The following is a 21,893-nucleotide window of genomic DNA, read 5'->3' on the forward strand; positions in this document are numbered from 1 at the left end:
TTGTAGTGGTGGTAGTAGTAGTAATAGTAGTAGTAATAGTAGTAATAGTAGTAATAATAATAATAGTAGTAGTAATAGTAGTAGTAATAATAATAGTAGTAGTGGTGGTAGTAGTAGTAATAGTAGTAGTAATAGTGGTAATAGTAGTAGTAGTAGTAGTAGTAGTAATAGTGGTAATAATAGTAGTAGTAGTAGTAATAGTAGTAATAATAGTAGTAGTAATAGTAGTAGTAATAGTAGTAATAATAGTAGTAGTAGTAATAGTAGTAGTGGTGGTAGTAGTAATAGTAGTAGTAGTAATAGTAGTAATAATAGTAGTAGTAGTAGTAATAGTAGTAGTAGTAGTAATAGTAGTAGTGGTTGTAGTACTGTGAGCCCACATTAAGGACAGACTGCTCTGCTGTTGTCTCAGCTTGTACTTTGGTTCGGTGCCGATTAGAGCTGTGCTCAGTCAGTCGATGCTCCATTACTGAAGCCTGTTACCTTCATCCTGATGAAAATGATGTTTGGTTCTCAGGGTGAGGAAGAGTCATCCTTTATATCGGACCTCGAACCAAACATACGGCAGCAAGAAACCAACAGTTCATGAGATGCAAGTGAGACGAGTTCAGCATTTCATTAGTTGATCTGAAGCTTTTGATTTATAGATTTAGGGGAGAAGAATGACAGATGGACCCACTTCTTCCTGTTTCAGACTGGTTTCAAAGTGATGTCTCACCGCTTCTCAGAACACTACCTGCGTTTCGGGATGAAACGCGATCAGGGCTTCAACACGGCAGTGAACCGGAGCCGGGTCATGCATCCCATGGAAACCCAGAACAAGAGATACCACCTGCAGCACGTGTATCTCTACGGACACCAATGCAGAGCCTCCAGCAATAAATGACTCCATGCTCTCTGAAAGTTTTGTGCGCATTACTCCAGTTCAACCAGCAGATGTCAGCATTGTTCAAAGCTCACTGCCGTGTCATCCTGAGGCTTACTTCTTTTATCCATTTTTAAAATCTGTCTTATTCTTCAAGCCTGAATAATTGATGCTTTTCTCGTGTTGTGTAACAAAAGCCTTCAACACAAGATCTCTTAATATTTCTGTACACCTTAACATATTTTAAAAAATAAACAAACTTTCACCAAAATTGCCCCGTGCCAGAAATATTCAGATTTCAGTTAAATCACAAGCGGGGGGCCAAACTGCTCCACAGCGTGAGATAAGACGAACCTTAGGTTGTAGAGATCTGAAGCTCAGGACATCCCTCAAATCAAGAAAAAAAGTCCAGTTGATGTTGCCCTAAAATGCACAGGGAGGCGACCATTTTGGGTCAAAGGGAAAATTTTGCAATTTTTTACAAATTCCAAAAAACTCCTAGGGATTTTGACCTATCTGCTTCATTTTTGGTTAGGATTCAGGCCGGGCTTCAAAAGTTATCAAAAAATGGACTTCTTGTATTTATGTGTTAGGGGCGTGGCAAACTTGGCGTACTCGACAAAGCCAACAAAATGTTATAACTTTTAACATAAAAAGGTCAATTGGCACTGCCTAAGCCCCGCCTCCTCAGAACAGGAAGTGACCCCCTTGACCTAATCAAGGTGATCTTGTATGAGATGACAGAAAACAAGCTGGTCTCACTTGCTTTAAAGCGCTAAGAGTTTTCATTGGTGGGTGTGGCCATGGCAGCCAAGTCACAGATGGTGCTTGTTGAAATATGAAACAGTCATTTCCTCGATGGTAGTTAATGGAAAGGCATTTATGCTGCCATCTGCTGTGTCTTCTGAGTCCTGCAGTTGTACTGTTACATTCTGGAAAATGTTTTCTGAGACGCCTGTTCTTATCAACGCCATTCTGATATGTTTGGTTCTAACTACCATGTTTCAGCTGAGCTGCACCTATTAGGATGGATCGCTGTCCACCCCCAACCGGAATGCAGTCCAATTTTTGGTGGGCGTGGCCTAATTTGAAATTCTTTGAAACACAATCATAAAATTTGTTACATGTCTGTATCTTAGAAAAATCTACAAAAGTGTCTTGGAGCCTCTGTCCCTACCTAACATGAAGTCAGCCATTCTGGATCAACGCCATATTCTGTCTACCTACAGCGTTTCATATGCAGACTTCAAAATCACTCAGCGGTGTGGGGGCGTCAAATGTTATCAAAAGATGTTTTACATGGAAGCATGTGAACATGAGACACCAGCAATTTAAAACAAGCTAATTGTTTTATACAATGACATTCAAATGTTTATGAAACATAAACATGTATTTTTCATCTGGAGCTTTAAAGCAGGAATTAGTTCAGATTCTCTCGAAAACAACTAACGACAAAGATGAAAACATTGATTTTATGCTGTTTACTGTTCCAGGACAAAATGTTTGTAATGGAGACTAAAGACGTTTTTCATCAGTTGGTCATAAAACATGTGATATGAACTAATTTTAGTTTCATTTTATGGGGAACAGCTTGTTTCTTCTTCTCTGGCAGAATTGCTGGTCTCTGTCCAACACACTCAGAGTGTGAATCTTGCTGACAACCATCTGACGCACACTCCCATGCTGCGCCTGCTGCAGATGGAGATACTGTTTCCATGACAACCCGTAGAGGAACATGATTTATTTAAAGGCGATCTCTGCTCCTCTTCTCCTGCTGCCGGAGTTTTAGCTCGCTTTGTCCTGAAGTCAGAGAAGCTGCAGTGAAAATGTTGGTTTCAAACAGTTCAAGTGTTTCTCTGCAGCAAAATAATTTAAAATATTATTTCCAATCAGAGATCTTCATCCTATCATGAACTGGCTTTGGACTTATTTAAAGCTGAATCCTGAAACAGACCAAGCAGCTCTGAGGATGGAAGCAACGACTAACAAGATGGCTGCCGGGATAATCCGTCTTCTTTAGAGGAACCAAACTCTGGTTCTCAACAGGAAGCCCAGACCGCTTGTATGAAGAAAGTGTAGAACTGATTACTTCCTGTGGGCGTGGCCTCTGTTGATGTTTTAGATTGTGACATTTGTAGTGCAGGTAGCTTGATGCCGAGTTGCTAACTGGAAGGTATCTGTGCTGTAAGCCATGTGAAGTGCACAATTCAGAGACTGAGGTCCAGACAAAAGTCAGGGAGCAAAAACAATCTTTAATACATCTGCAGAAGAAGAGCAAACATACACTGCATTAGGCACAAATTAGGATCCGCTCTGAGGAACTCAGAGTTGCATAGTTACTTTATTCATCTCTCCTTACTACCGAGGCGGAGACTCAATCTTCTAAGACCAAACAAAAGAAACAAAGCAAAATAGACGAAACCTTGTATGTTCATTCACTGTAATGTGAAAACTAAACACTCTATCTCCATGCAGGGAAGGCCACGGGAAAAACAGCCAGTTCCCAAATAACTATCTGGGGAAGTTCAGCAACTCTGGAAACTTACTTCAGTAGACACATCTTGGTTCATTAGTTTGTTCACCGTTTCCAACTGCACAGAAAAACACCTTGACTGTGATTCAAAAAACATTACATTCATATGACACATAAAGGAACATCATTTAATACTAATCAAACTTCTTCACAGCCACCATTTTCCACTGTCAAGAGAGAAGAATTGATCCAACACATGGCTTCCTTCACTTCCTGATTATAAAGCACCACAGAATAACCGCACCATCATTAGCATTGTCTCTTTCTGTTTCCCGATTGGCTGGTGGAAAATGTACCAGAGGCAATCTGAGTGAATGGGAGAAAACCTGAACAGGAAGTGAGAACGATTGAAGTCAATGGTGGTGGGAGGAGTTCGCCAGCTGTGCTGCTGGTTTCATTGTGTTCTTGGGCAAGGCACTTCAGCCACCTGGCCTGCTGTGGGTGTCAGGGGGCCCAACAGGGGGCGAGTGGGAGGTCAGGGGGAGGTAAGGGGGGCCATCAAAGGGTCATCAAAATGTAGAAAGTTCCAGATTACTGAAAACAGAGGATTAAAACTTTCCTTCCAGCTGAACTGGCATGATGCTGCCACCACCTCATCACTCTGTCTTCTGATTTTAACTTTTTACTTTTATGAACATCAAAAATAATCATCAGTGTATCTACTCAGTTTTCTCAAACCGCCCATTTATTCTGATTCTGGTTTCTTCCTGTTAAAGTGGAGTTTTTCCTGTCCACTGTCGCCCCCTACTGTTCAGGAGTGGTGCTGCTGTTTCCTTAGATAAAAACTTCTTAAATCTATTTTGAATAATTAATTAATCTTTATGTTCTAATTGATAACTGGGATCAATTTTGATATCTGCATGATTGGATTGAAAATAATTTTTTTAAGACTGCCCCACGGCGCCGTGGCTTCCAGCCAGTAGCTCACCAGTAGCTCACTTTGGAGTCCTCTGGACTTGATAAAGTGCTGAACAAGTTCAGAACATTCATCGTTTTGCCAGCAAAGATTCTGGAGGCGACATTAATTATGACTCAATTCTATAGAAATGGACTGAATACAGCAGACTGGGACTGAAGGTTCCTCCCATTCTACCAGCAGAACCAGCACTGTGGTACCAGACTGTTCTGCTGGAACCTCTGGACCGATCAGAACCGATCAGGTCTCTGAGGGATCTGATTATAGAGATTATAATCTGGATCATCAGGGAACCTGAACAGCAGAATCTGCTTTGCTGAAGGATTTTAACTTCCTGATAGTTTTCTCTAAATGATCAATAATCTGGAGATAATCAATCAAAGCCAATTGATCACTAAACTTTCCATCTTTATTTGTTTTATGAATTTTATTATTTTAATTCTAGATATCATTGAAAAAGTTCAAAAATTCACATTTAAGAGAAAAAATCTGAAAGAACCGGAAAGGCGAAGGAGTCGATTGGGGAGAAAACAAATAACATATCGAAATTGGAAAAGGCGGATTGAGCATAAACTGGTACATGAATGGTTCAGTTGGAAATGGAGATAGGTAGTAGGGTATTAGTAGGTAGGTAGTGTTAAGAATTAAAAAAGAGGATTAACTTGATTTAGCTCTTTAATTAATTCTCTGTCCTAGGTTCTTGTGTCTGTATACGTGTCCAGGGAGAAAGAGCAATCATACGACGTCAGACTTCAGATATTCAGAGTTTTATCCAGAGAAAATCAATGCAAGAAGAACTTTACAATAATCATCTCACCTAGATCATCAAAAGTCCAAGACATGACAAAACAGAAACAATTAACTGAGTAAAAAGGGAAAAAATTACAGAAGATGCATCCTCCGGGAAACTCTCACTCAGCACAAAGAGATTTGAACTTCTGCTGTGAAACAAACCATTTTATAATAATGTGTATTCTCCTCATTTAAATATATGCATTAGGAGGTGTGTTTTGCTTTGTGTGGGCTGTCTTAATGTTCATTTTATTACCTCCTGCTAAAGAGCCCAAAGGCAGATCTATGGATTGTCAAACTGGGTCTCTGCCGTACCAGGCGTCTCCTGCAACTCTCCCTGAGCTAAATTTACGACCTCTGTCTGTTTTAGTTTTCTGCCTCAAATGATTCCACAAGAAAGTAGTTTGTATTTTTTAACCAAGCTTGTACAAAATGTAATGCTAAATAATGACTATAAGTTGAATCTAAAACTAACTAATTAAAAACATGCTTTTTAATGCTTAAAGAAATATACCAATATGTTTGATTATATGTTGTAACAGACTTCTATAGTTTATAATGTTTGCCTGAACTATTCAACCCTGAGTAAAGAATTTATTGCCCTGATAGCCAATACACTCCCTGTCTGAAATGTTCCTTAGGGAGTATAAGACTGCTTTCTGATTAGGAATTTATGTAAGTTCAGAGAGTCACCAGCTGTCCCAGTTTGGATTTGTATCTAAGTTTATCTTAACCTAAAAGTTAACTTATGTACTAACCTGAGGGTTATGGAACAAAAAAGTCAAGCGGTAGACCCAAAAAAATTTCACCAGCTCTGAGCCGCAGGATCCGATTGGCTGTCCGTCAAGATAAGGGACGATCCTCTACCCAAATTAAAGCCATTACTGGTGCCGACTGCAGCCCGATAACCATCAGACGGCATCTGCAAGGGAAGGGCTTCAGAAACAAAAAACGTCTTCAAAGGCCACGTCTTCTTCAACGCCACAGAATTGGCCGTTTGGACTTTGCAAGGCTGTACCAAACATGGGACATTGAAAGGTGGAAGAAAGTTGTCTTCTCTGATGAGAAAAAGTTTAACCTTGATGGTCCTGATGGCTTCCAACGTTACTGGCATGACAGAGAGATCCCACCTGAGATGTTGTCTACACGGCACAGTGGTGGGGGCGCCATCATGATTTGGGGTGCGTTTTCCTTCAATGGAACAATGGAGCTTCAGGTTGTGCAGGGGCGTCAAACAGCAGCTGGCTATGTGGAGATGTTGCAGCAGGCATCCCTCATGACTGAGGACCCTCGTCTGTGTGGTAATGATTGGGTTTTTCAACAAGACAATGCTGCAGTTCACAACGCCCGCCTGACAAAGCAGTTCTTCCAAGAGAATAACATCACTCTTTTGGACCATCCTGCATGTTCCCCGGATCTAAACCCAATTGAGAACATTTGGGGATGGACGGCAAGGGAAGTTTACGAAAATGGACATCAGTTCCAGACAGTGGATGCCCTTCGTGAATCCATCTTCAACACTTGGAGCAATGTTCCCACTAGCCTCCTGGAAACACTGGCATCAAGCATGCCTAAACGATTGTTTGACGTCATCAACAAGAATGGTGGAGCTACTCATTACTGAGTCCTTTTTTTTTTGGCACTTTGATTTCTGTTTTGGGGGATTTTGGGGGATTTTTGAGCTATGGTCTTAAACTTTTGATCAGGTGAAAAAATCATGTTTGAGTATAAATGCAGTTTTCAATTAATTCCCTGCTCAAAAGTTTTGTCTCTTATGTTGATTTCTTCTTTTAACATTGTGAAGCTCTACTTAGAACCTTCTTAAGATCGAATAGTGCTAAATGCAAATTCTTGCAATTTTTTGACTGGTCTTAAGATTCTGATCAGGAGTGTATTTGTTGGGCATTAGAGGAAAGATATTTCAATGGATTAAAGACTTTTTAATAAATAGAAAAATACAAGTTAGAATCAATATCAGGAGTTTATACAGTAGAAAATGAAACTCCACACGGGAGAATATTAAATCCGTTATTGTTCTCAATTATGATAAATGATATTTTTAAAGGTATTAATAAAAGAAATGGGATGTTCACTTTTCGCGGATGATGGAGCGGTTTGGAAAAGAGGGAAAAATTTAGGTTTCATTGTTAAAAAATGACAAGATGTCATTATTGAAATAGAGAGATGGGCATTGCAATGAGGATTTATGTTTTCAGTAGAAAAAACGAAAGTAATGATATTTACTTGGAAAAGAATAAACAAGAAAGTAAAATTAAAATTAGAGCAAAGTGTATGAAATTTTTAGGGTTATGGTTTGATGAAAAACTAAAATGGAATGTACATATTCAAAAAGTTGTAGATAAATGTAAGAAAATCTTCAATATTTTGAGATGTTTGTCTGGCAGTGACTGGGGAGCGGATAAATCCTTATAACAGATTTATATACAGTAGGTATGATAAGAGCTAACATAGATTTTGGTTGTATTGTTTACGGTTCGGCAGCTAAAGCACATTTGGTTAAATTAGATGTAATACAACATCAGGCATTAAGATTATGTACAGGAGCATTTAAAATCACACCAAGAGCAGCAATAGAAGTAGAGATGAGAGAAATGCCGTTAGATTTAAGAAGAATAAGATTGGAAATAAATTACTGGTTAAATTTACAAAGCAATAATTTGGATCATCCAACTAGGAAAATTTTAAAACCATGTTGGGAAAAAGAAACGAAAGAAACGGGGAGTGTTGGATGGACAATTGAAAATAAAATAAAAGATTTTAACATGAGTAGTTTGGAAATTAGACCAACATCATGGATTCTACCAGAGGCAACAGTAGATATGACAATAATGGAAAAGAAACAGGATAAATCTTTCATCATTGATAGTAGTTCAGTACAGGTACATTTAAACAATTATTATCATTATATTCAAATCTATACAGATGCATCAAAAATAACTGGAAAAGTAGGAATAGCTTTTGTAGAACCAGAATTCAATATAAAAATAGGAAAACGAATTACAGGCGGATTATCAGTGTACACAGAAGAAATGATGGCAATATTAATATCTTTACAATGGGCAGAAGAAATAAAACCATTAAAAACAATAATTTGTTCAGATTCAAGCTCTGCATTATTAAGTATTAAAAATAAGCAATCAGATAGTAGAATGGACATTTTATTAGAAATATTTCATACATTATTTAAAATACAAAATATGGGTTTGATAGTTAATTTTGTTTGGGTTCCAGCACATATTGGAATAGAAGGAAATGAGAGGGCAGATAAAATAGCAAAGGGGGAAATTTAAAACCCTATTAGCATCATAGTTAAAACAAGTAAAGCTGAAGGAAAGAGTATAGTTAAGGAAAAACTGATGGTGGGATGAAGAAATAACAGGAAGATGGTTTTATAAAATTCAGAAGACGGTAGGAGAAAGAAGAAAGAGAAGAAGAAATAGAAAAGAGGAAAGAGTGATAACAAGGATAAGATTTGGGCACACAGGACTTAACTATACACTTTTTAGAATACAAAAGCATGCAACTGGTAAATGTGAGGATGGTGGAAAATATGAAACAATAGAACATGTTATATTAGAATGTCATAAATATCAAAGAGAGAGAAGTTACATGAGGAAAGAGTTTGAAAGTATGAAGGAAAAAATTAATTTAGAAGATAGTTTGAGGAAGAATTTGCAGAGCAAATATATACAAATAGTTATTCAATTTTTAAAGAAAACTAAAGTTATTTCATATAATTTGATTTTAGTAGGTATGTTGGTCAATATGTGTATGATATAGATGAGTAGAATATAAATATATATGTATGTGTGTGTGTGTATAGATAGGTATAGAAAGAATATATTTACCTTGTAGAAGTTTATATATATATATATATATATATAGAGAGAGAGAGAGAGAGAGAGAGAGAGAGTTAGACCAATATGAACCACACTCCATACCAGTAGGTGGCGGTAATGCTACTAGAAGTTTGTTGCCAACCGCCAAAAACTCAAGAAGAAGAAGAAGAAGAACCAGAGAGGCAGCTCATCTTCCTCTTCCTCCTCTTCCTCAGATCTGTCTGTTAGCCCCTCCCCCTCTGATCTGGAGTTTCTGCTTTGTCTCGGCTGCTTTTAGCTGTTGCATCATCGAAGCTCCTGGTGAACTGGTGAACTGGTGAGCAAAGAGCCGGCTCTCTGGGCGGATCGGTGCTGATTGTCGGTGCTGGATGTTTTTGGGAGGCAGTGATGGGGTCTGAGGAGAATCTGCTGAATGTTTTCCTGCAGCTGCTGCTGATTGGCTCTCGCTTCTCTCTGGTAACTCAAATTCAGAACTGAAATGTTTTTCTGCATGTTCTGCTGTTTGCTTTTCTTTCTGCTCTTTCATGACATTGTTCTTGTTTGTAGTTGTCAGAGATATTTCTCTGTTAGACATAGTTTGTTTGATTAATGATTCTTCTGATCAAATATATTCTCTGATCCATTTCACTCAATTCAACAATCCAGCCAGTAGAGGGCAGCACATTTCAGAAAGTCCAGAAACTTCTAAGCATTTTCCTGGTTCAATAAATAATTTCAAATGAAATTACAATTCTGCGGATGTTGATGATATTCTGAGGCTCACCTATCAGGTTTTCATGTACGATGAAATTTCAGATAGATGAGCAACATGATCAGCTGGCTCCTGCGCTCTGATGATGTCAGTAAAGATGGCCGCCATCCAGCGTTGCTCTGTTTGTAGCAGTAAAGATGGCCGCCATCCAGCGTTGCTCTGTTTGTAGCAGTAAAGATGGCCGCCATCCAGCGTTGCTCTGTTTGTAGCAGTAAAGATGGCCGCCATCCAGCGTTGCTCTGTTTGTAGCAGTAAAGATGGCCGCCGTCTCGGATGGATTTCAAAGTGCTTGAGAGCGACAGCACGGTCAGCAGATGAAGGAAGCTGGTAGAAAGCTAACAGCTAGCAGTTACACCCTTCAGTGCAGCTTTGACTGCAGCTTCTGATCCGGTTCTTACCCTGGTTCTATTTGGTTGTAGACTCCAACCAGAACTGGTGTGGTTGGGATGTGACCCGTTCACTGACTCAGATTGCTTTCATTACTTCATTATGATCATTTTCAGACGTTTAGATTCTGTTTGGATTCTTCTGCTGCAGAGTTTTGACGCATGTCGTTCATCCTGGAGACGTTTGAGAACGTTCAAATCCAGTTTAATTCCTTGCATGGAAGAGGAACCGATCAGATTTTATTGGGGTGAAAAGATTGGAATCAGCCATTCAAATTGGATCTGGGTTGAATTTGGGCAGTAAAGCCGATTTGGGTCTTGCTGAGTGAAGGTCGCCTAAGGTACATGAACAACGGTTGCAGACCACAGTGGCATGTCTCTTTCCTGGATGCCGTCCAAAATCTGTGTGGCGTCGTCTTATGCTTTAATATAGTTGAAGTTATTTTGTTATTTAGACTGTAAAAAAATGGAGCATTATTTTTAGCAAATGTGTTCTACATAATATTAAAAAATACAATGATGAAAGACTAGATCTATTCTTAGGGGGTTACCCCACTGGTAGCTCAGGGGGTTCTGGAGCTGCATGTCGACCTCTGAACCTTTGCATTGATGGTGTGACCACATGTTTCCTGCGGTTCTTCCAGTTTGTTGGATTTCTGCTGGTTTTGCTGCTCCGGAAGATGTCAATGTTACCATCTTTAGTGACCTTTATTTAAAAATGCTAGGACAGGAAAGTAGGCAAAGCGGGAGAAGGAAGTCCACCAGGCCGGGACTCGAACCTGTGACTGCTGCACAGAGGACCAAGGCCTCCCCATGTGGACCGTGTCCAACCCCTGCACCACCACAGCACCCCTGTCAATGTTCCCATCTGTCGGTTCTTCTTCTCTTCCTGCTCTGAACTTTCCTGGCTTCTGTCTGAGATGGTCTGCCAGCGGGTTGTTGGAGGAAATCCCATTGCTGACGTGTCACATCCTCCTCAGTTTAAGTTTATTCAACTCAACAGTCTCATGTACCAGTTTCAGTCTGAATTTTGTTCATGGAAAAGGGAAATGACATGTCGCTTGCAGCAGATGGAGGCAGAATTCCCAGATTCCCTGTGGTTTTGTTCAGGCGGGTCCTTCGCCCCCGGAGGAGGGATGGCAGGTCTACAGCTCTGCTCAGGACTCCGAAGGAAGATGTGTGTGCACGGTGGTGGCTCCACAGCAGACGGTGTGCTCCAGAGACGCTCAAACCAAACAACTCAGACAACTGCTGGAGAAGGTAAAACCTCTCCCAATGAAAATGACGCTTCCTCACTGTTAGAACTCAAATCAGCTGCTCATAGTATTGCTGTCTGTAGCAGATGTTGGATTATTAGCTCGCTGCTAACAATGGTCCTTCTACTCCATGCGACAAGATTCAGTGTGTTTGTTCCCATGGAGTCACTGAACAGGACACTGTGATCATCATACACAGATTTTCATCACTTGATCGTTTTATGTATAATCTTTATGGATGCTATGGGATTCCTGGATTTCCCATGTGATAAATAAATTTGCATCTTCTATGATGTAATATTGAATGTTTGGGACTAAAATCATTAAAACCCAAATCACAGAATCTTCTTCAATATGGAAATTGAAATAAATTCAGTCACTGGACTCAGTGGATTTACTGAAGGGTTTCCAAGCAGAAAGATACAAGTTAGACAAAAATCTATGCTGCTTCTGATGATGGCAGTTTAATTTGTTTCATGTAATTCATCTCAGTTTTTATGCTTTTTTTCTTTTCTGAATGTGGATGAAACTGCATCCGTACATAGAAACTGTGAATGAGCTGACACGCTCCAGACTCCTTTCCATGACTCTTTTTTGTTTTAGTTTGTCTGTGGCTGTAGTGGCCTGTATATTTACTAGTGATCAGACAGGAAAGTGGGCTGTGAGACACGGAAGACATGTGGCAAAGGTCAACAAGCCGGGACTCAACCCTGTGACGGCCGCGTTGAGGCACGTGTCACTCTTTAGCCGCTGGTCCATAATTGTTCAAAGTGCCATCATCTACCATTCTGCATCTTTGAGGCAAGACAGTATGAACACATCAACCTGATTTTGGTTCCTTTTAGAACGGGTTTTAATATTTTAGTTTTACTTTTTAAATGCCTCAATGATCTGGCTCCTCTTTATCTTGCTGAACTTTTCGAGCGACAGATCCTGCGTACTCCTAACTCTGTTGACCCAAATCTTTTGATGGTTCCCAGGAGCTTCTCCAGTCCCAGTTCGGTCTCTATCGTCTGCATGGTCTGATCTTCTCTTCTAAAACTCTTGGGGGCGCCATCTTGAGAGAGCGCCATCATTAGGCCAGCATTTGTTTACCGACTTCTTTGATTTTCCTTTTAACCTTATTGTTTTACTTTTGCACTTTAGTGTACCTGTACAGCACTTTGGTTTTTTAAAGTTCATCATAAATACAAAGAAAAAAATCATGATTTTACCAGAGATCCACTTGAGCGACTGAAGTTTTCAAGCTTCAACATGGAATAAATGAGCAAGTACATTTTCACCATTTTTAAAATGTGAGTATGGGAAAACTCTTTTCAAGTTCACAGTGGTTGCTCTGCATTTCCAGGCCAAGGCGCCATGATGATGAATCTGTTAGGAGGGTTTTTCCTTCTTCCTCTGTGCAGGATGTGGCCTCCTGCTGATTGATCAATCAGGATGAGTTTTCCCGGTAACAGACACCTGACTCTCTTTAAGGCCGTAACTGGTTCTCTCTGAACTCTGTTTGGTTTTACCTCTTCAGCTTCTCTTAGCACTCATCTATGGCTTCTCTTAATCCATTTACTTCTGACATTTCAGAACAATACAGCGAATGATGCAGGTTACCATGTATTGATTTTATGCTATGCAGGTTCAAAACATGAGTCAGTCTATCGAGGTTCTGGACCAACGGACGCAGAGGGACATGCAGATTGTTGAGAGGATGGAGGTGCAGCTGAAAAGTCTTGAAAACAAATTCAAACAAGTTGAGGATGGACATGAGAGCAACATTGCCAAGCAGTACAAGGTACCAACACACCAGCTTGTCAATGACTAACAAGTGAAGAGGCTTTAAGTTTGAAATCACAACAATTAATCAATGGCTTGTGTCGTCAAATGAAATGTTAGCATTTTGAGAAATTCAGTCACATCAAGCTGATCTGAACTTGTGGCTCACTGCAGGATTTTGCCTGTTCCTGCTTTTAAACATTAGATGCAAATGCAAAGGTTTTTACCAGAACTTCACTGAACGTTCTAAATCAATCATCTGAATCAGACATGATCATTCTGCCGGGACGACCAGAGAGGGAGGAGCAGCACACGCTGACCCTAATCCTGACCTCCAGGAATTCTTCAATAGTCTTATTCTCTCTATAGGCATGTATGCGGTGCCTATATATGTTTGGCTATATTAGCCAGCATGTTGTCAGTCAGTGTACTACAACTTTATGACAGTGACAAAATGAATGTTAGTAAATGAAATGTCCCTTAATCACCCATAAGGATTAAATACAGGCGAGTCAATAAACGATGAGAGAAAATGACTCCAAAATGTCTAACTTCCATTATTTATTCACAGTAATATGGTCAGCTCTCAGAGATATGCCGAGTCTCTCTAAGACAAACTATCGGTGAGGGCAGCAGAATAGGATTTTTGTAAAATTTATGTTTTTATATATCAAAACTGGAATTTAAATTTAACGTGTAAAGGAGAAATCCAGTAAAATGATTTCTTCCTATTTTGGTTACAGTCAGAGAAAAAATGAAGATGTAGCTGCACCCATGAAGTCCGATGAGAAATGAAAAATGCAGCAGGTTGATACAGTGAGACATGCAGAGACGGAGCGCTAAAAATAAAACCTTTGACAACAGAAGACGCTGCAAAGTGGGAAACGATCTGCACTGGCTGCAGATCAGTGACTCAGACATCATTTTATGAGCCTGATTGTAAATGATTGACATAGAAAAATCATGTGAAGGTGACATGACTGTGATGCAACGTGACTTCTTCTGATGATCCTTCCATTGATCAATCGATCTCTGTCATAAGTAATGAGTGCCATATAGGTCCATTGCCACAGCGTTCTTATGCAACTAATTTGATCAAAAAATACTTTTAAAAGTTCCTTTTATTTTCTATCTCAGTCCATTAAAGCCAAGATGGAGGAGCTGCGTCCTCTCATCCCGGTTCTGGAAGCCTACAAGGCAGACGCTCTGCTGGTCCGACAGTTTAAAGAGGAAGCAGCCAATGTGACGGAGTTGCTGGGATCACTGCAGGAACAACTGGGAGGACTGGACTACCAGGAGGTCCACAGCCGGGTCATGGACCTGGAGAACCGTCTGCGCGCCTGCATGCAGAGGCTTGGTGTGTAGACACACAGGAACACTCTCAGTTCACTGGGGTTGTGACACTTGTAGGTGTGAGTTTGTGTGGCAGTAGTCAAGTAATTGGGTTTCATTCACACAGCAGGGAAACATATAATCCACATCCAACATTTTGGCCACAGTAGAGCAGGCCCCAAAAAATTCAACCTGTGCCACTTCCACAATGTGTTTGGAGTAGTTTTTGAAGCATCTGCAATCTGAAAGGACATGACATTGTTTTTCTTTATTCTTCCTTTTTTGTTATTGATTTGAGACATTCATCATAATTCTGTGCCAGAAAAAGCCAGATGTGGTAAATCAGGATGTTAACACTTACTCAAAATTATGATTATAAATTTATGAAAGATTAATGTCAGTAAAGCACATCATGTTACAATTAGTTTTTCCAATCATATTTCTGTTTTTATTAACTTCTTTTGTGATTTGATCTTTGATGTTAGGGTTTCCTCCCAGTAACAAAATCCAAACATACTGAAAACTGTAAAACTCTCCATCCATAACTCCTTTCATAAATAGAGCGTTGCTCTGTGGATGTAAAATGACTCATTGTGGTCAGGGTTAATTGGCAACATGAACAAGTATGCAAAGAAAATCAGAATTGAGCATTTAGACGTGCCGTGTGAATGTAGCTTCAGTCATTAGCCATGTTAGCTGGCTAATGAGCTAGCGCAGGTGGGATATGTTGTAATGCCAGGATCTGAAAATTCCTTCCCAATTCATTTTGGTTTTGGACTTGATTTCACAAAGCTTCATAAAGCCTCACAAAGCTTCATAAAGCCTCACAAAGCCTCACAAAGCTTCATAAAGCCTCACAAAGCTTCATAAAGCCTCACAAAGCCTCATAAAGCCTCACAAAGCTTCATAAAGCCTCACAAAGCTTCATAAAGCCTCACAAAGCCTCATAAAGCTTCATAAAGCCTCACAAAGCCTCATAAAGCCTCACAAAGCCTCATAAAGCCTCACAAAGCTTCATAAAGCCTCACAAAGCCTCACAAAGCTTCATAAAGCCTCACAAAGCTTCATAAAGCCTCATAAAGCCTCACAAAGCTTCATAAAGCCTCACAAAGCCTCATAAAGCCTCACAAAGCTTCATAAAGCCTCACAAAGCTTCATAAAGCCTCACAAAGCTTCATAAAGCCTCATAAAGCCTCACAAAGCTTCATAAAGCCTCATAAAGCCTCACAAAGCTTCATAAAGCCTCACAAAGCTTCATAAAGCTTCATAAAGCCTCACAAAGCCTCATAAAGCCTCACAAAGCTTCATAAAGCCTCACAAAGCTTCATAAAGCCTCACAAAGCTTCATAAAGCCTCATAAAGCCTCACAAAGCTTCATAAAGCCTCACAAAGCCTCATAAAGCCTCATAAAGCTTCATAAAGCCTCACAAAGCTTCATAAAGCCTCACAAAGCTTCATAAAGCCTCATAAAGCCTCACAAAGCTTCATAAAGCCTCATAAAGCCTCACAAAGCTTCATAAAGCCTCACAAAGCCTCATAAAGCCTCATAAAGCCTCACAAAGCTTCATAAAGCCTCACAAAGCCTCACAAAGCTTCATAAAGCCTCACAAAGCTTCATAAAGCCTCACAAAGCCTCATAAAGCCTCACAAAGCTTCATAAAGCCTCACAAAGCTTCATAAAGCCTCACAAAGCTTCATAAAGCCTCACAAAGCCTCATAAAGCTTCATAAAGCCTCACAAAGCTTCATAAAGCCTCACAAAGCTTCATAAAGCCTCACAAAGCTTCATAAAGCCTCATAAAGCCTCACAAAGCTTCATAAAGCCTCATAAAGCCTCACAAAGCTTCATAAAGCCTCACAAAGCTTCATAAAGCCTCACAAAGCTTCATAAAGCCTCATAAAGCCTCACAAAGCCTCACAAAGCCTCACAAAGCTTCATAAAGCCTCATAAAGCCTCACAAAGCCTCATAAAGCCTCATAAAGCCTCACAAAGCCTCACAAAGCCTCATAAAGGTCAGACTCTCTGGTCAGATTGTTTTTAGTACAACTCTACAGATTCACACTTTAGATCATTTAAAAGTTGGGTTACTTTATAATGACCAGAGGTTCACACTATTCCAGGATGTTGCTGAAACTTGCATTAAGAGTCACTTGGGGGAGTCACCATATCAATATTTTATATATGTATATTTTTATGACTAAAACTAAATAATTTATGTAGCTGAAAAGGATATTTATATTTCACAGTTATGATTCTGGGGTATTTCATGATGTTGTTGTTCACTTCAGTTTAGATCAAACCTTTTCACTTTATCCCTTTCATTTGATCATGAATCTCTTTTCATTCAAATATTTGGCTTTAGTGAATTCAAATGGTTTGTTCACCCAACCAAAGAAAATGGATCCACAGAATGAAATCATGTTACCACTCAACATAATACTGGATAGAGACATAGCTAGATATTTATGCACATAATGATAGATAATAAAGTTGTGACTACATTGTAACATTGTTGGTTTTGTGGATCTATTGTTTTGTAAGTGAGCAGAGAGGTTTGCAAATGAATTGAGTCAAGCAAAGACAAGGTTTCAGTGCAAAGGTTTGAGAAAGCACAGTGCCACAGACATGAAGTCCTGCTTTCAAAGTGAAAATGTTTGCTCTCAAATTATGGCAGAAAAATTCCTCCATACAGTTCTGCTTCTAGCCTTTTCATTTTGGGATCACAAGAATAACTTCTGTCTTCTGGAGACATTTCTGACGATTCCCTCATAGTTTAGACACAACAACCCAGGTACTAGTGGGTTTTGGTCAATAACAGAAAATGAACATAGTAGTTTCTAGGTGTTGTGTGAGATGGTGTAAGCCAGGGGTGCTCTAACTTTTTGAGACCAAGATCTACTTTTTCTCTCATCAGCCGGCTGAGATCTACCTCATGACATGAAGACATACAAATTATAAATGAAACCCTATTGACTCATTTTCTATGCAAATATAGATCAGAAATGATAAAGTGATAGAAAACCTCATGCAGTTTCTTCCTCAGTGAGATTCTGACACTGGGAGCAGGTTACTGGTTTCTCAGTCAGAAGCTGGTTGTAAACCTGAGGCCAGCAGGTGTCAGTCAGTTATGGTGGATCTGAAATTTGGTTTGATGACGTCACTATGAGAAACTGCAGACTGATAGGAGGAACCAAAGAGCAACCAAAGGCAAATCTTCTGAATTTGGGATATAATTAATGTAATTTGACACAATTATTGTGGAAGCCATTTGTTTGTTAAAACTTAATCAAATATATTTGTCCTATTTGATGTTGGTTGTGACGTTTACTGCAAACGAACGAGGTCATTAGTCCAAGTCTGTCGTTTATTGAACGTTCAGAAACTCCAGCGACTGTGATGAAGCACAGCGAAGGAAAACAAAGGTAAAATAACCCGAACAACTCAGAACCTCTCGCACCTTTTTACTCTCTCTCTCTTTATCGTTAAGCACACCCGTTGCTGTGGCAACCGCCTGCGCCCCGCAAGCCGAGCAAAGATTACGTTAAAAACGTTCAGTCCGTTACGATATCAGGTTTCAGGCTTTATTATTATTTAATGAAGCTACAACGTTTTGGATCTTAGTGAATATTTTTGATAAGTCTGTCAGAAGAGGAAGTGCTGCTCTCAGCGTCCTGCAGAGATCCACTCAAAACCTCCCCGCGATCAACCGGTAGATCGCGATCGACCGGTAGATCGCGATCGACCGGTAGATCGCGATCTACCGGTAGATCGCGATCGACCGGTAGATTGCGATTGACCGGTAGATCGCGATCGACGTTTTGGGCACCCCTGGTGTAAGCTAATGAAAATCAGTAGATAATGCAGCCTTGAGGTTAGGCTGCATTATCTCATTGTTTCCTTGATTGAAAATGACTGACATTATGTCACCTCCACCTGTTATACAAGATCTGAACATGTTCATCAAACCAAAGTATTCCTTGAAGACTCCACTGAGGAGTGTGAATCTCACTTTTTTCTTAATGATCTTCTCATTGGTACTACATGCTCTGATGTCGTTTAGCACTTTGACTCTGTAAGTTCATCTTTTTATATCTGGAAATCCCATCAATCCACTCCCATTTCATCTGTTTTTAAGATCTTCAATACCTGTGCATTGTGTGTTTTTCAGATTCTAAATACCATTTTGGAGATTTGGATTGTACCTTCAGCTTTAATCATGCCATCGCAACGCAGCATAGTCGACATTTCTCCTTACATGATCATTTTAGGCCACTAACTAAGCTCCTCTTTCTCCTTAAAATCTTTTAGAAATGCTGCATTAAGTGAAGTCACTTCAGATGAAAACAGCATCTTTAAAGTGTTTAGTCCTAACTTCATTTTCAGCATCACTGCTCACAGAATATTTCTAATTCTGGCAATATTCTAGAAAAGAAAAAAGGAAATGGGTTGTAAATGTCAAGAATAACACAGAGGTTCAATACCTTAAGGATCAAAAGACCTTTTAAATCTAAACCAGAATATCAAACCAGAACTAGAGGCCAAAGGATAATTACAAAGAAATTATCTTTTGAACATGCAAATGAAGCAACAATGTAACGTAAAACTACAACTAATTTCATTGATTGGCATCCAAAGTCCTTTCATTTCAATAAACCTATATAATTATTTCAAAGTTTACTTTCTACTTGATTTGATGTCTTCCACATTTTATCTTGCCATTCTTCATGTAGTTCTGTATTTTTGCAGCTTGTGGGGAACTTACCGGATATCAGAACCTATTACAATTAAAACATCTGGGTCCAGATTTGGTTCGTGGATGACCGACCCTGGCTTCAGCTGGAGACAACAGAGTAAGTTTCACAAGAACAGAAACCACCAAAACAACAGAGGACATTTTGTCTTGCTGTCACTCTTTTAGCATTGGAAATGTGATGTGTTGAATATTTAAATTAGCTTTATCTCAAAAGCCAGTTGTGAACAATTCATTTCCAATTTATTGATCACAATACAAGTGCATTCATTCCATCTCCTGTTGTTAATCTGAAAGACGATAAATAAAGTTGGCATAAGTGAAAGTATGGTGAGAGTATAAAATGAAGTTCACACAATGATCCAACCTGCCAAAGCATTTCACTCCTGGTGAAGTCGATTCTTCATCAAACCCAGAATTTGTGTCCATGGTCAATAATTCAAAGATGATGTAAACAGTTAAATAGCTTTTTCTGCTCATTTCTCTCACAGGTGTGGTACATGGATGGTTATCACAACAATCGCTTTGTCAGGGAGTACCAGTCCATGTATGACTTCATGACAACAGATAATTTTACGTCCCATCGCCTGCCTCATCCGTGGTCCGTACTGGCCAAGTTGTTTATAATGGATCCATTTATTATAACAAGTTTCAGAGTCACACCATCATTAAATTTGACTTTAGCACATCTCTCATTAGCCGCTCCAGACAGCTTGACGATGCCGGTTTCCAAAACTCGTACCATTACTCATGGGGAGGTGCCTCTGATATCGACCTCATGGTGGACGAGGGGGGGCTCTGGGCCGTGTATGCAACCAATCAAAATGCTGGCAACATTGTGCTGAGCAAATTAAATCCAAACACTCTTCAAATAATCCGCAGTTGGACCACCAACCACCAAAGCGAAGTGCCGGTGAGGCCTTCATGATCTGCGGAACATTGTATGTCACCAACGGTTACTCTGGAGGAACTAAGGTGTACTACGCCTTCTCTACCAACTCCTCCACCTACGAGTACATTGACATCCCTCTGACCAACAAATACAGGCACTTGTCCATGCTCGATTACAACCCTAAAGACAGAGCACTTTATGCCTGGAACAACGGCCACCAAGTTCTGTATAATGTAACTCTTCATCACATAATACAGTAGCTGGACATTGTTCCTCTGTGTCACAGCTCAATATGATATGATTCTCACATAAGACTCTACATTTCCTTTCACAATTGTAAGACAAAATCAATCATTCAGATAATTAATGTGCTTCCAGGGAAAAAGGATGACTGACTGAAACTGTTATTCACAGCTGAAGTGAATCATAAAACAGACTGTTCCTCACTGCAACCTGTCTGGACACAGAGTTTCAGACGTGTTTCTTAGCTTGAGACACTGTGACACTAAGGTGTGGACAAATAAAAAACAGCACTCTTAAAACTATGAAAGTCCTGAACTATTTTGTGAATTTTACCCAGACCTTTCTCTTTTCATTCATAAGTCATATAAACCGTAATGCTGGTCTGGAAATTATTAATCAAGCTGTTAAAATCATTTCTATTCTCAAAAACTGCTGCAAAAATACTTTTTTAAGGAACCAAAACATAATGAAAGTGTTTCTAGTTTAAGAAACCAACCAGATATTCCTTGTTTTTATAATTCCCCAAGTCCAGAAATTTCCTTGGTACTGAAAATATGGAACAAAATGCTGAACTGTTAACTTTTAGAGCTTAAAATGTAACTTTATTGTTAAAGACTTTAGGAAACGGACTGATTTGTTTTCCTCAAACATTTCCTTTTAGACCCTAATGTTAATTGCTTTCTAAATTACAAATTGTTTGAATAAATGTATTTTCTTTGGATTGTTTGTATTTTTTCAGAATGTATAACTTTCGGATTCCAATTCAAAATGGAATGTTGTGATTTTTTTTAAAGTAACATATCAAACAGCAATAGTTATTAAAGTTCTGTTTTGCAAAAAAAGTATTGTTAGAACGTTTTGTAGGATAAGCAGAAGTTTGTAACTTTTTGTATGACTTTCTGTGCTTCTATCAGCTAAGTTTGTAAAACATCATTTCTACTGAAATATAAACCCTTTTTTGCTGAATAACAAAAATCAACATTTATTGAAATTATGGTGATATGCTATGGTGTGTTTCCTCTTCTTTTTTTTTACATACAAGCAGATTTTTTTATAGTCATATATTGGCTTGTGAAATGATTTAGTTTATTTTGTTGTTTGGTGCCATGTAAAGTAATCCAAATGGATCCATTAATTCTACATATGGTTAGCAGTTTGACTGTTTATTCTGTTGGTTTGTGTAAATTTTGTGTAAATATTAATACAAGTCAAGAATCGACATGAACATTTTCACTGTTTTGTGTAGATTACGCAAATAAAAGTGGGAACTGTGTGGACTGAGGAGTTTCTGGCTTTTATTGATATGGGAGCAAAAATCACTAAGAAGGAAGAACCACAAATAATGATTGGAATCGGATCAAGAACTGCAAAATTCTTCACAAGCTGCAAATGGTCTAACAAGTGATCCACCAAGTGACATGGATGAAGGATTATTTCCACTGCCGGTTCACCAAAATGTTGAGAATAGCTTTGCTGTCAGGCTGGTTCATTAAAACCAAACAAGTTTAAATACTGAATTGTGGACAAAGAGGGTAAAACAGTGGGAGCTG

General features: G+C 39.2%; 1 protein-coding gene and 1 pseudogene across 2 annotated transcripts in view; both read left to right on the plus strand.

The window, feature by feature from the left end:
• Nucleotides 1-903, plus strand: part of pierce1 (piercer of microtubule wall 1) — a 7,112-nt gene extending 6,209 nt beyond the window's left edge. For both annotated transcript variants that reach the window (XM_055039932.1, XM_055039931.1), the window contains 2 exons: nucleotides 518-596; nucleotides 695-903. In XM_055039932.1, the coding sequence (XP_054895907.1) occupies nucleotides 518-596; nucleotides 695-886 (271 nt within the window). In that variant the 3' untranslated portion in view covers nucleotides 887-903. The remainder of the gene's footprint in view (nucleotides 1-517; nucleotides 597-694) is intronic.
• Nucleotides 1-21,616, plus strand: part of LOC129366210 (noelin-like) — a 33,503-nt pseudogene extending 11,887 nt beyond the window's left edge.
• The last annotated feature ends 277 nt before the right edge of the window (nucleotides 21,617-21,893 follow it).

Source organism: Poeciliopsis prolifica, unplaced genomic scaffold, assembly GCF_027474105.1.
Source record: "Poeciliopsis prolifica strain line A6 unplaced genomic scaffold, Auburn_PproV2 SCAFFOLD014, whole genome shotgun sequence".
NCBI classification, from domain to species: Eukaryota; Metazoa; Chordata; class Actinopteri; order Cyprinodontiformes; family Poeciliidae; genus Poeciliopsis; species Poeciliopsis prolifica.